The 13,753-nt window shown below is 46.0% G+C and overlaps 2 protein-coding genes across 3 annotated transcripts in view; one reads left to right on the top strand and one right to left on the bottom strand.

The window, feature by feature from the left end:
* sema3c (sema domain, immunoglobulin domain (Ig), short basic domain, secreted, (semaphorin) 3C) overlaps nucleotides 1-7,479 on the top strand; it is a 33,471-nt gene extending 25,992 nt beyond the window's left edge. For both annotated transcript variants that reach the window (XM_076030016.1, XM_076030015.1), the window contains exons 13-18: nucleotides 768-856; nucleotides 1,752-1,793; nucleotides 2,084-2,241; nucleotides 3,063-3,130; nucleotides 3,974-4,104; nucleotides 5,627-7,479. In XM_076030016.1, coding sequence (XP_075886131.1) covers nucleotides 768-856; nucleotides 1,752-1,793; nucleotides 2,084-2,241; nucleotides 3,063-3,130; nucleotides 3,974-4,104; nucleotides 5,627-6,088 — 950 coding nt within the window. In that variant the 3' untranslated portion in view covers nucleotides 6,089-7,479. The remainder of the gene's footprint in view (nucleotides 1-767; nucleotides 857-1,751; nucleotides 1,794-2,083; nucleotides 2,242-3,062; nucleotides 3,131-3,973; nucleotides 4,105-5,626) is intronic.
* Nucleotides 7,480-8,797: 1,318 nt separating this feature from the next.
* cd36 (CD36 molecule (CD36 blood group)) lies at nucleotides 8,798-13,753 on the bottom strand. Its single transcript, XM_076030017.1, has 12 exons — nucleotides 13,358-13,753; nucleotides 12,858-13,018; nucleotides 12,622-12,766; nucleotides 11,939-12,070; nucleotides 11,091-11,182; nucleotides 10,919-10,968; nucleotides 10,739-10,808; nucleotides 9,993-10,177; nucleotides 9,763-9,884; nucleotides 9,585-9,655; nucleotides 9,297-9,351; nucleotides 8,798-9,210 (listed from the first exon to the last, which is right to left on the bottom strand). The coding sequence occupies exons 1-12, from the start codon at nucleotides 13,478-13,480 to the stop codon at nucleotides 9,037-9,039; spliced, it is 1,380 nt and encodes a 459-aa protein (XP_075886132.1). The 5' UTR covers nucleotides 13,481-13,753; the 3' UTR covers nucleotides 8,798-9,036.

The raw sequence follows: 13,753 nt of genomic DNA, 5'->3' as shown, positions 1-13,753 counted from the left end.
GAAAATATCACCAACGCACATGCAGGTGACTCACCTGCTGACGTCTTTTCCATAAGTCATCCATTGCTGTACGGGGTCCCGTGGCTCAGCTGATTGCTAGCAGCAGCAATAACGTGGTCCAGAGGTCTCAGTGGGCGCGGCCGCTGGTCCTCTAATCGACACTCTGATTGTTGTACAATAAAATGATCCTCCGATCCAAATTAATATTATCTTTTTCTTCTTCTTTTTTTTTGAGCATTTGGCGCCAGCGCAGAACAAAGAGCTCCCGTCCTGTGTTTTTGGGCCGTGTTACAGACACAGAGACACACATTTACGCCGAGGGAGCGGAATAATCACCGCTTGTTTCTGCTCGTGCAGCTTTTTTTTTTTTTGGCAAAAAGCCGCTCTGGACCCCCCCTTCCCCACCTTCCCATCCCCTCTTCCTCTTCCTCCTCCTCCTCCTCCTCTGCCAGCTGCCGACTGTTTATCCCGCCGCCTGCTGCTGTTGTTGTTGTCATTGAAGAAACGTCTTATCAGACGTTTCCAGGAGGCGTCTTTACGCAACCCACGTCGCTCCCCAGTTCCCACTTGGTCAATTTTTTTTTTTTCCGCTGCGTAAACTTTCAAAACAGGGCTGGAAAAGAATCTCACTGTTGTTTTACCTACAAAGCAGTTCTGTCTTACATCTGGGTGCAGGGCCTTGACTCCTTCTGCACACTGTTATTAAGTGTGTGTGTGTGTGTGTGTGTGTGTGTGTGTGTGTGTGTGTGTGTGTGTCTGGCCCACAGACAAAGGTACAGTTCAGAAGGTAATTGTGCTGCCAAGCAACAACTCCCTGCATGAAGATCTGATCCTGGAGGAGCTGGAAGTGTTTAAGGTCAGCCGGCAATCCGTGCTCGTGTGTGTGTGTGTGTGTGTGTGTGTGTGTATGTTTCCTCTCTCTTTCACTCTCTCTCTCACTCTTCCTTTCATCAGTCCCCCACTCCAAAATCAAAGGCTGGGGGAGGTGAAGGGGAGCAGGCTAGGCCTCGACACGGAGGCCAGGCAGGCAGTCAGTCAGTCAGACAGACAGTCAGTCAGTCTAATGTTGTGTAGTGTTGTGCAGTATATTGTATTGTGGCCTTGGGGAGGTGGATGAGACTCCTGGCGTGATGGGAAACAGGCGCCCGGGACTTGTCACTGCCGGACCAACTGAACCCGACATTCTGTTCTGACGCGGCCGAATGATTTAAACACGTCGCTGACCTGCGATTAGGAGGTTCTTGTTGCCTGACGCCACTCAGGAGATGGAAGTATGAACCTGGAGGGATCATGTGTGATAGGGCTCTGTAATTAAATAATGAGCTGTGAAATAATGGCTTCTATTTTTTTATTATGTTATTTAATATTATAATAGGAAAGAAAATTCATTCATTCATTCTTAACCTAGCCTGCATTAAATCGCTCTGTTTAGGTTTTTTTTTAATTTTCTGTCCGTTAAATTAAGTGAAAACCGTTAAAATCTCATAGTGAACTGCTGTTCATCTCAGCGTCTAGGATGTTGGCCAGGCCAGTCGTGTCTTCACTCTTCAACTGCTGTCTATAGCTAAGCTAACTGGCTACGAGCAATAGCTGCATGCTTTTCCTGCAGGCCAAAAAAAAAAGATGGTGAGAATGTGTGGATACATCTTGGTATTTCAACTGTATTTCTCTTTTTATATCATGTTTAAAGAAATTAGCACATAAAAGCTAGCTGCTAACTCACTGCTCTTGCCTCTTGTTTCAACGTGCAGAATCAAGCTCCCGTCACAAACGTGAGAATTTCCCCCAAAAAGGTAAGTTTTTCCTCCCGTCTTGAGAATGCTCTTATTCTCAGGTTTTATTCTATACATTTTATTCTATATATATTGTATACATTATTCATGGTCTCTGCGCTGCTGTGTACGCACCGGGCCACAGGATAATAAACCTCCCGTATTCAGGGAACTGAGCAGGCTGTAATTGTCGGGGGGGGGGGGGGGGGGGGCGCCTCATTATCCTGCCACTCGGCCTCTTATGAAGACAAACGTTGAGGGGCCCGACCGAAATTCAAACATTTTTTTCGTTCTTTCTTTTGCGTTCGCAGCAACAGCTGTATGTCAGCTCAGAGTTCGGGGTCTCGCAGGTCTCCCTGCACCGCTGCCACGCCTACGGCTCGGCCTGCGCCGACTGCTGCCTTGCCAGGGACCCGTACTGTGCCTGGGACGGACTCAGCTGCTCCCGCTTCTACCCCACTGGCAAAAGGTACGCAGAATAATTGTTTATTTTCTCTGCTGATGACCGAAAGTTGATTGGAGAAGTTTAATTCTTCTCCAAACGTTGAGCATTTTCAAGAAATATGTGATTAGAAGTTCATTTGGGAGAGGGGAGGGGGGTTCATTTTCCACAAAGTTTTGGCAAAGAACTTTGTGTTTCTCCTACATTTTGTAGTTAAACACTTCTTAAATCGTCCTTAATGGCCGTCCGTCATGTCGCTCCGACTGCAACGAGCCAACTCTCCTGTAACCAATTAAAAAAGACTCCAGATTGTGATGTTTCCAGTCAGTGTAACTCATCTAATTCTGATGAGGATTTTAGATGTATTCGATCCCGCAAATAGTTTGAATTTATTTCGTTTTAGAGGTAAATTTAGTCAAATCAGAAATGCAAAACTATGTTAAACAGAAACATAATCAGGTTGCTCACAAAAAAAATAAGAAAAAAAAGCTCCAAACTGGATTCTGTCAGCCGCCCCGTCGCTTCTGATCCGGTTCCAACCAGCTGCTCGTCTCTTGACATTCCAGTCAGGAGCAGGGTCGCTCTCAGTTTGGCGGCAGAACAAAATCTTTGTTTGTTTGTTTTTTTTCACTCTTTCTGCCCCCGAAAATGTGTCGGTTGTTTACATGCTTTTCCCTCCTCAAGCTGTCGGGTGGCAGCGACGGGAACAGCAGATTCGGATTGGGCGGCTGGGTTTGAATACGTCGTCCCGTCTGAGTCATCTGTCAACTGTGTCATCTATTTATAGACAAACTTGTTTTTTTTGTCGTGCGTGTGTCTGTGTGTTTTTTGTTGGGGTTTTTTTGCAGGAGGAGCAGGAGACAAGACATCATGCACGGAAACCCGCTCACTCAGTGCCGAGGATTCAACCTAAAAGGTACTGAAAGCTTCCTTCAAAAATCCAGAGAAAACCAGAGAAAACTTCAAATTCTCCGAGCAGTTTCGATCTTGATAGGGGGCAGCGACGTTAAAACGGCCGAGTGCAAAGCTGAAGTTGCTTGTTTGGTCGCGAGTCAGTCGCTAATCTTGTGATAATGGGTGCCAGGCTGGTGACTATGCAGCCAAAAAATTCACAGAGACACAATTCAGAAATATAACTTCCGAGCATGTTTCATGAAAGTCTCTGATTCGACCACAAAATTACTTAATTGCTCGCTCAGCAAATTGTGCGAAACGCTACATATCCCGGATATAAAAACCTAGCTAGCTATTTTTTTTGTGTGTGTCTTTTCGTTCTGTGTCATTTCACCTCAAGAATTATAGTATTTAGTGCAACATCGGCAACCACCGAGGAAGAGAGGACAGTGATTGCACCCCTATACCTACCTATCACCGGGGGGGGGTTCCACAGATGAACATCCACTTTGGGAAACGGAACATATGGCAGTTAGTGCTAATTAGCCGTAGCTGCGTCACACACGTCCAGCCGAGTGACAGACCGTTTCGTCGTGCTGATTGAACTTATCAACGGTGAGGGATTGTGGGTAGGCTGGTGTGTGTTGGTTGTGTTTTTTTGTTTTTTTTTGCTTGTGCTGCAGTTGTCGAGCTAAGCTTTTGCGTCAACGCCTCAGTCTTGCGCCGCTGGGAATTTTCACACAGATCTGAATCCATCTGTAGGGTGGGATGTCTGTCGGCAAGTGATGCGTGATGTGCTGACTTTGCCTGTTTGTGTGTGTGTGTGTGTGTGTGTGTGTGTGTGTTATGTATGTGTGTGTCTCAGCCTACAGAAATGCGGTGGAGATGACTCAGTACGGCGTGAGAAACAACACCACCTTCCTGGAGTGTTTCCCCAAGTCCCCGCAGGCCTCCGTCCGCTGGCTCATCCAGAGGGACGATGACCGCAGGAAGGAGGTCAGTTCCCCTCTTTGAGGTTGTTCAAATTTGAAATTGCCCCCCCGAGCGATCTGGGCTCTAGAGGGCAGCCTTCTAGCGGATGTAGCACATCCGAGGTGCCGGAGCTCTCAAAAAGAAGTTCCACCGTGCTAATATAGAACAAATACTCTCTTGATAAGCCCAGCTAGCTGGTTGCAGCGCCGCCATGTGGCGCTCAGATGACGGCAGATCACTGTATCATTAGAAATCTGACTGGAACAAGTCAATTAAAGTTCCTTTCATTTGTTTTTGCTGTTGGAAACCATTGGATGGAAGAAGTTTTTGTGGATGAACTCTTGCCACTAAATTTGCTACATGGAAACGCGCCACTCCTTTTTTTTTATTAATCTTTTTATTTTTCTTATCTTTCTTATCTTTTTTTATTCACATACCAAAATCTGATCGCTAGCGATGTCAAGGTTGGCATCTTGATACCATCAGAGCTGATTCCCGCCTCCCGATAAGCCACGAGCCAAAAACAAAGTCAGGGACAAAAGGGAGGCGGGGCTACACAGCTGATTAAAATGCCTTGTGACCTGTCGGGGGGCCACCGATGAGAAATAGGCAAAGCTGTCGGGAGTCCAACCTGACAACGACTCGACACGTCTGACGCATCTTGGCGAGAGCGGAGCGTCATTCTCCGCCTCGCCGCCGTGACTCAGAACTCTGGCTAACGACCCAAAGTTCTTCACGGACGCTCCAACGTTCTTTTACACTCAGACTCAGACTCCGGACTCAGTCCCTTCAGTGTCTTGGTGTCTTATCACTGGAATGGTTGTCTAACCAAAGCCTGAGTGCTAGATGAGTTTAATCCCTAAAACTAAAAGGGAAATCTTTGACCTCTCAACTAAATATTCTTCATTGGGTCTTTCAACAGGCACCCAAAACCATGACTGAATCAGCTCTTTATTGGTCTTGTTTAAATAATGAAAAGTATTCAAATGGACCTGAAAGCCGAAAGTTGAGTTCCTCCTCCTGTCTCTGAAAATGTCCATCGACTCAGCAACAATTCCAACATTTCATACCAAAACTAGTCTTCCAAGAGTCAAATGGAAAGCAAGCGAGATCGACCTTTTGCCTTTTCATCAACAGTGCATTTGTATCCATTCCCCTCTCAGCTTATTATTCCTCATTCAACCTTTCCACAGAAATCTGAAACACAACCAGTTCTTTATTGCTTTCTGGTCTTGTTTCAACAGTGAAAAGCATTCAAATGGACCCGAAGGCAGAGAATCGAGTTCGTGCAGTGTATTAAAATGTCCATCAACTCACCACAATTAGTGTAGGAGAGTTAAGTTAAGGCAACTGAACTGGTTTTGCTATCTTGAAGACATTTTGCCTTCATCCTAAAGGCTTCTTCTGTTCCACAGTTCCAACGTTTGATCCTAGACCTCCATTAGTCCGGTAGAAAGGAAGCAGATTGCAGGATTTTGTCCACTTAATCCCAATCATTGCTGCCCTAAACTAAGACTAAGACTAAGACTCCCCCCCCCATCCACAGGTAAAGCTGGGCGAGCGCGTGCTGGCCACGGGGCAGGGCCTGTTGATCCGCTGGGTGCAGCCGTCGGACCAGGGCCTCTACTACTGCCTGACCACCGAGAACAGCTTCAAGCGCACCGTGGCCAAGATCCGGCTGCGAGTGCTGAACGAGGCAGTGGTGAGCGCGCTGACGGACAAGCAGCAGCAGCAGCCGTGGGCGTGGCCTTGGGGCGGCGGCGCCTCGTTGCAGCCCAAGTCACTGCTGGCAGCCTTCAGTCCGGCCGAGAGCCTGGCGGTGCAGCAGTACTGCAAGGAACGCAAGGAGCTGCTGGGACTGCAGCAGAAACATCAGCAGCAGCAGCAGCAGAAGCAGCAGCAGCAGCAGCAGCCACCAGGGCCACTGAGGGGCGACCTGGCCAAACTGAAGCCCCTGCTGGACCGGAGGAAGAGCCGCAACCGCCGCAACCACCTGCCGCAGGTGTGACGGCCGGGACCCAAACGCAACACTTCCTCTGTTTTTGTGTTTTTCATTTTATTTTCCTCTCAAAACTGTGGAGCTGCGCGCTGGACCTGCGGCCAGCAAGCCGTTAGCATTTGGCAATAATTTTCATATTTTTCATTTGTTTTTTTATTTCCCTGCGTGAGGCGGCGCAACCAGATGGCTGTGACTCACACACACTTGCATGCTCGCTGGCGCACACGCGGTGAGTGAATGAATGAACTGTGTCTTTTTTTTTTTGTTTGTTTGTTTTGTTTTTTCATTTCTTCTTGGCTAGTCGTGTACCGACAGTTGTAGCTACACCACGACGCGCACGGATTGTCTTGTAATACCCTGAACGATTAAGTCCCGGCTGTGTGTGTGTGTGTGTGTGTGTGTGTGTGTGTGTGTGTGTGTGTGTGTGCGTACGTGTGTGTGCCCTCCATTCTCGAAGACGTTACCAACGTGTCATTGCGTCGGTAAACAGCAACGGAGATTCTTTATTTTTTTCTTTACAAAGGGACAAGAAACGTGAAATGCATGTTCGACTGTACAAGCAGGGGAAAAAAATTACACCTGACCTTTTTTTTTACGAGGTTCTCCTGTCACGTGTTTACGTAGAACTAAAAAAAAATGAAAATGTCTCCTCCGCTGAGCGAAATTGGTCGTAAAAAAATAAAATAAAATAAAGGAAGAGCCCGACTTTCCTCGCGCCATGTTTACTTTAGCCGCTAATGCTAAGAGCAAAGAGCAAGTAGCCAACCATAAAAGCCACATTAGGTCTGGCCAAATGGACAAAGGACCGAATTGCAGATAAAACTGCTGTTGCTGTTGAGTGTCTGCTAACACAGTTGCATGTCTGTGGACGCCTCCCAGTCCCTGCCTCGATCTAATTTGACTAACCGTCTCGCAGATTTGTTTTTTTGTTTTGTTTTGTTTTGTAGTTAGCAGAAAAAAAACACGGCAGTCATGCGGTGAGGTACAATAGATGTTGAAACCGGATTTGAATAAAATCCGACATGTGTAAAGAATGTCCATAAGCCACACCGTGACGTGTGAATAAACTGCATCGCTAATGTAGATAGACGGTAGACTTGTTGCTCGTGTACAGCATATTTTACTTACATGTGTGTCATTTTAATTTAATGTTGTGCAGTGTTTTTGTGACAAAATACATCCCCCCCACCCTCCAATGTCCATGTATATAGCCCCCCTACCCCCACCCACCCAGGGCCGTGACTGTATCTGCGAATTGCAGAGATATGCAGTGTTATTTTCATTTTTGAGAAAAGACTTTTCTGAATGTAACCCCCCCCCCCCCCCCCCCATCCCTCCTCACCCCTCCCAACCCTGTCCTAACTTGAGTTTAATAAAACTGTGGGAGCAGATATTCGTCACTAATATTGCACTTGACGATCATTATATGTACTTGCCAAGAGTTAAAGCGGCTCTGGGTAACTTTCGGTGGGAATGGCGAAGTGACGAAGTAAACACGCAGCGGTGCTATAGTTTATTGATGCAGGAAAATACAAATAGTGGCCAAGCTGGAGCGCTCGTACGTGTAAATGACATTGACAGTAACGTCGTCGCAAACGTTCAACACTTTTATTACTTTGTCTTTCATCGAGGTTAATTATTGGGTTCCATTCCGTCATTTTATAATCCTATGTATTTGTAATATGTAATAGTAGTATGTAAGGCCGCCTCTAAATAAACGAGTGACGTTGCCGTTAAGTGATTCGTCCGGCGTGTCGGGTCGGGCTTGAAAGTTATGCAGTGCAGTTACAGCCGACACAACCCCCCCTCTCGCTGCCGAGGCGGCACCATTGATCCTATTAATCGTTTATCTACTGCTTTACTGAGTTTGGAATCATAATTTTATGGTCGAAAAGTTACCTGGAGCTGCTTTAAATACTTGCTAAGAGTTACATATGATCATCGGTTGCACTCACAAATCTACAATGGCCCAGTGTGAAGCTTAGCTTAGCTTAACTTTTCACAAAAAGAACTGTCTCTAGCACTTGAAAAAAGGTGGGAAAAAATGCCAGGCGTACGTGTTAATCTTTTCATCTCATATTTCTTATTGGAAATAACAACCAGCTGGTGTCTTTTATTGTAGGTTTGTTGTACACATGGGCTTGTTTTTCTTTCCGTTTCGTCTCCATTTTCCCTCCAAAATACTTGTTTTGCAAAGCCTCGGCTAAGCTAGCCAAACAAACATCTGAGCAAGTACGTAAAAATCTCATCAAAAGACTGGCAGTGCTGTCTAAATTATTGTGTTAAAGCATCAGAATACATTTCACTTCAGTTCCTATTTATTTTGAAAACACTTGACCAGCAAATAATATAATATAATTCATTTACATATTAAGCTTGAACATATTGAGCAAACTCATTTCTTCCCAGTGTTGACTGATTACCTGACACGTGAGTCTCTCTTCCTGAAAATAATTCTATATATATGTGTGTGTGTGGGTGTGTGTGTGTGACCGTGGCGGTCCTGTCCCTATGCCTCCAAATGATCATGCGCCCAGGCTACTTGACCATTGGGCCAAAGGGATATCCCCTTGGCCCAATGGTCAACCCGCATGACTGTTACCCAGGAGTCTGGGGTTTGAAGCCCACCCAGGCCCTCTGCGCCTTGCCATATAAATAAACACATATATATAAATACATACACGCACACACACATCCCTGATGTCAGTTAAAATTACAGTGTTTGTAATATATTTAATACATACCCCCAATTCCAAAAAAAAACATTAAAAAAAAACAAGTCTGAAACTTTACAAAAATCATAGTTTTGTCCCCCGCTTTTACCCAACCAAACAACCAAACAGGTACCTAACAATACCAAAATAATTACTGTAATAAATGTGCAAATCTATATCAACAGGGGTTCATGTGTTAAAGCAGCAGAGAGGGCGCTGTGCTTTGCAAATTCCTCGTCCGCATCATGATAACTTGACAGAATTGCTTCTCCTGACCATGCAGACACCCAACAGACACAGGACAAAGATGCCCAGTCCGACGCCCAGCAGCGTGTACTGTATGATCTCCAGCATGTCGATACGGGAGAGGAGCTCCCTCTTAAACATCTCTGCAGTCGCTTCGTCCACCGAGGCCGTCTTGGAAGGTGAGAAGAGAGGGATATGTGATGATTGTGCGCGAGTGAAGCTAGCGGGAGCTGGCTCGATTTTTTTACACGCCTTACCTCATTTAGCCAAACCACAGGAAATATGGTGTAGTCTTTGACTTTTTCCAACAGCCTGCAAGGAAATGAAACTTTGATGAGCCAGGCGGGTGTTCAGCGAGCCAGAGCCAGCAAAATAAGCCATTAACATTCTTCAAAATGAAGCTAAAGTCACCATTGGAGGGTAACACCAGCGTTTTCTGGTCATTCGTACCGACGTGTTTTTTATGACACTTTTGCTGCTTGCCATTGTTGTATGTGAATAATTGACCTTCTTCGTCATTCCTGAAATTAAGTCGGATAACTTACGTGACGTTTTTCGGCCCATACATCATGTTCACCTGAATCCTCTTGGCGAAGCCCAAGGTGAACCCTGTTGTCTGGTTGACAAATACATAAAAAGAAAAAAAAACTGTAAATTCTGCCTGATTTATTAATTCATTATTTTTAAAATTATTTTATCAAATTGAATTTAAGAGATTCTTACAGGTTCCACATCCAGGTAGGTCATGTGCTCCTCCTCAATGGCGTTCAGGCCCAGCACATTTTCTCTCAGAACGTCGCTGCCATGGAGGAAGTGGGGCAGTGAGATGTAGACGCCTTTTACGCCTGGTACAGCGGAGAGAAGAATTAAAAGACATGCTGTGGCAAAGGATGGGGGGGGACAGGAACGACACGCGGTCACAGTTCTCTGGGTGGACTGTCTTGACTACTGACCTTTGCAGGTACCGACGTCCAGAGCTCCAGCAATGGTGCAGTTCTTGGTGACCAGTGCGTCCGTGCAGTAGCACTGGTTATCTGGGTTGTCGACGGGGGCCGCCAGGGTGTTAGGCAGCAGGGTGAAGCGGTACACTGGGATGCCCATTAGCTCCATGTCTTGCTGGTAGGCAGCCGAGACCGACCTGGACACCAAACACCAGGTCAAATAACTGAGCCTCTTTCGGGCGACAGCAGTTTGTGCTGGAAAGGCCTCTCAGACGCCGAGTGGGTCGTTTGAAGAACTGTCACAGCTGCGTTCCTCCAGATGTACAGGTGCTACCCAGAAAATTAGAATATCCTGAAAAGGTTGTATTTCTGCAATTCAACTTAAAAGGTAAATTTGACATATTATACAAACAAATAATATGCAAATCAATATATTTCAAGTTTTTATTTCTTGATATTATTTATTATTATTTCTTGCAGCTTAAAAAAAACCTCAAATTTTATAAGAATTTTCTGAGTTTGTGGGTTTGTGGTTTTAATAAGCTGAAAATCTGAATCAGCAAAGTCACAACAAGGAACTGCTTGAGATGTCAATTTGCGTGTAATGGCTTAATAAAAAATTTGTTGGTTTCATCTTTTATGTTAAATTGCCAAAATAAAACGACTTTTACTTGATATTCTAATTTTTTGGGTAGTTTCCTGTAATATGCAACGGAATTGCCCCAACACCCCTGTCACAAAATGACGTTCAGAATCACCTGCAGATGTCCGATGAGAAGAAATAGAGCGGCTTGTTCTTGTCGATGAAGGGGGGGAACGATGCCGCATCTGTGGGAAAAGGAAAGGATTTATTATTTTTATTATTTTTATTTTTTTTTAATGATCCTCAATGTGGCTTACAAATAATAATTTGTGTTTGGGTTCTCACAGAGCCTCACCTGTGCCGTTGATCTGGTTGCAGTATTTGTCGCCCCAGAAGTCTAAGGCCCTGCGAGTCAAGTGTGCATGATTAGACGTACATTGCTCCATTTGAAATGAATGAAAGGTTTATCGAGGGTTTGAGCGGCATTCAGGGTTTCACTCATGAGCTCCTAGGTTGGGACAACTCACTCGTTGCCGTTCCACCTCTCGATTAGTCCCACTTTGTTGATGTCGTCCTCGCCTGTGTGGATATGGTAACGGCCATCCGTGGTGCCGTTGTACTTGGGGGGGGGGAACGTGTTAGAGTCAGTAAAAGGGGCAATGGTTGAGCAGAGACTTTGGGCCAATTCCAATTCCTCACTTAACTCCTCAATCTCAACCCTCGCCCTTAACCCTCAATCTTTGGCCCTCAAAAATAAGTGTATGGGCTTAGAAATGGGACACCCCTTAAGTGCAGTTACGTCTTCAGACTGTGGGGGGCGGCCTTATGCCAAAGCAAGTCCAGTCTGTCAGGAAGACGATGACGACGAAGAAGAAGGAGAAAAAGAAGAAGTCCTCCGTCGCTATACAACGATGTACACAAGTAACGTGAAGCCAGGACCGCCAGTCCGGCTGACAAACATCGTAAAGTTAAAAAAAATAAATGTTACGCAACAACGATGTCATTAATCCATAAAAAAAAGTCTTAAACTAAGACAATAAAATGGTTTCGTAATATTTATATCTTTATTAACTAAGAAAATACTTCCATTTGTAGCTCGCTTTTTTCATTGCAATTTTTCGAAGATGTCTTGGCGAAAATACGCAGTGCCTTCTGGGTAGCCCTTACTCCCAAGGGCGGTGCCGGAGAATCTCAATATTGAGGGTGATACAGCCCTTAAACTTGTCCCTCAACTTGACGTTCTGAGAATCGGGACAGCACTTGCACTTCACGGAAGCGCGCATTTTTGAGATTGAGGGTTGAGATTGAGGGTTAAGGGAGGAATTGGAATTCACCCTTTGTTTTTCTTTTGTTTTGCTTTTCCATTTTCACTTACTGGTGAAAATAGTCCCACATCTTTGTTTTCACCCCACAGCAATGACTTGACTGTGCGTGGGTGGAACAATTTGAGTTTTCGAACATTGATCAGAAATTGAAGTGATTGTGGATCCAAAATTGAAGAGGCAACCTATAAAAAAGAGGAAATATTGATCTTGAAAGCACAGCAGACATTAGCGAAACAAAATCTGCCCTTTGGTTAATGCTTATAAAACTTTCTTTTATGATTGTGATATAATGCCAGCAGATATTGGAGCTCAGACGCAAAACAAAAGTTAGACACATGTTATCTGAGAATTATCAGGGATTCTTATCAGTTCAAAGATGAAGTTATGCCCTACATGCAGTTTTACCAACAGGCTCCTACTGCCTCCTTTTGTTTCATAATTTCAACCTTTTTTTTTTATTGGGAAGCGTTAACAGAGATGACTAACAGTGAGATTAATTGCTGGCTACAAGAGCTTGCTTTGGAACAGTTGTTAAGTTGTTCAGTGTCTGGAAAAAAAGCTGCTTCCTGTGAAGTTTAAGGAAAAAGTTTGAAACGCCTGTGCGCTAGATTTTTGCAAAAACACTGTGTTTGAAGCCCAGGCTACCAGGCTAGTCTGAGACTTTTGTCCACAACACAAGGTTCATGTGTGTAGTGTAGTTTAGTTTTGCACAAATTGCATGACACTGACTTACCGCCACAACCAAATTGATGGTCATGAACTTGTCCTCCTCTGGCCCCACCGACATGGATGGCTCGAAGATGGCGCCCAATGGCATGTCGTAGTAGAGCGTGTAATTGTCGGTGAAGGTGACGTTCGCTTTGGGCAGGTACCTGGTCCTGAGGGAGACAGTCTGTCAGAGAGGGACGCGGGTGGGTGGAGGGGATCAATGATCCCCCACCAGCTCAACAAACGGACGACCTTCCTCACTTGTAGGTGTACGGCCCCTTCTGCTCCACCTTCGGCACGTCGCCGTGGTCCACCACCTCTGTGGGGTTTGTCACATTAAATATCCAGAACTGCCTGTACACCGTGGCCCCCGTCGACACAAAGTTCTCAAAGGCTGTCGATCCGTTCGTCAGCACTGCCTCCTAAAAAAGGAAAAAAAAATCCCAAAGGGACGTGCACAAGGCGGGTCTATTTATAACATGCCTCCAGACTGCCAGCAGACCTGGCAACCCGCTGATTACACATCCAAACCGTTCCACTCCGGACCAATTTTCCTCAAAATCCGCGATGATAGTAGAGGTAAAATAAAACAACAACAACAACAAAAACGTTTGAGTCAACTGTCATTGCCGTTGCCAGCGTTGCAGTCGTTGCTCCCCCCCCCATGACTCACCTTGATCTTGACCCTCCGTCGCCCCCTCCATACCCCCTACCGTCTCCGCCCGCCTACAGTGGAGGTAATGTCCAGGTGGAAGCCCTACCTTCTCCACGGTCCCCCTGATGATGAGGTCGCCGACCGGGATGAGAACTCCACCCAGGATGGCCAGCAACGCCCCGACGACAGCCCCGGCGATCAGCCCGCACCTGGCACTGCAGCATCCCATGGTGTGGCTGGCAGTGTCGTTTTCCCCACCGTCCGTCTGCCTACTTCCTCGTCTGCCTCCCTGCCTGCGCCTGCCTGCCTGCCTGCCTGCCTGCCTGCTTGTCTCCTCTCCTCTCCTTCTGTCTGCGCGTTTGCCGAGTGCGCTAGTGTTCGCAGTGAGGCAGCGTTTGTGTCCTGGTAGCAGTAGCAGCAGCAGCAGTAGTAGCGGCTCAGGCAGGCTGTACCATCTCAGGATCACAGAGACTGAGCTGCCACGGCCGGGTGTCAGGCGACT

The sequence above is a fragment of the Nelusetta ayraudi genome, unplaced genomic scaffold (assembly GCF_046127955.1).
Source record: "Nelusetta ayraudi isolate G7.1 ecotype Tasmania unplaced genomic scaffold, CSIRO-AGI_Nayr_v1 ptg000027l, whole genome shotgun sequence".
Taxonomy (NCBI): domain Eukaryota; kingdom Metazoa; phylum Chordata; class Actinopteri; order Tetraodontiformes; family Monacanthidae; genus Nelusetta; species Nelusetta ayraudi.
The sequence above is the reverse complement of the archived record's forward strand: the minus strand, read 5'-3'. Positions and strand labels throughout refer to the sequence as shown.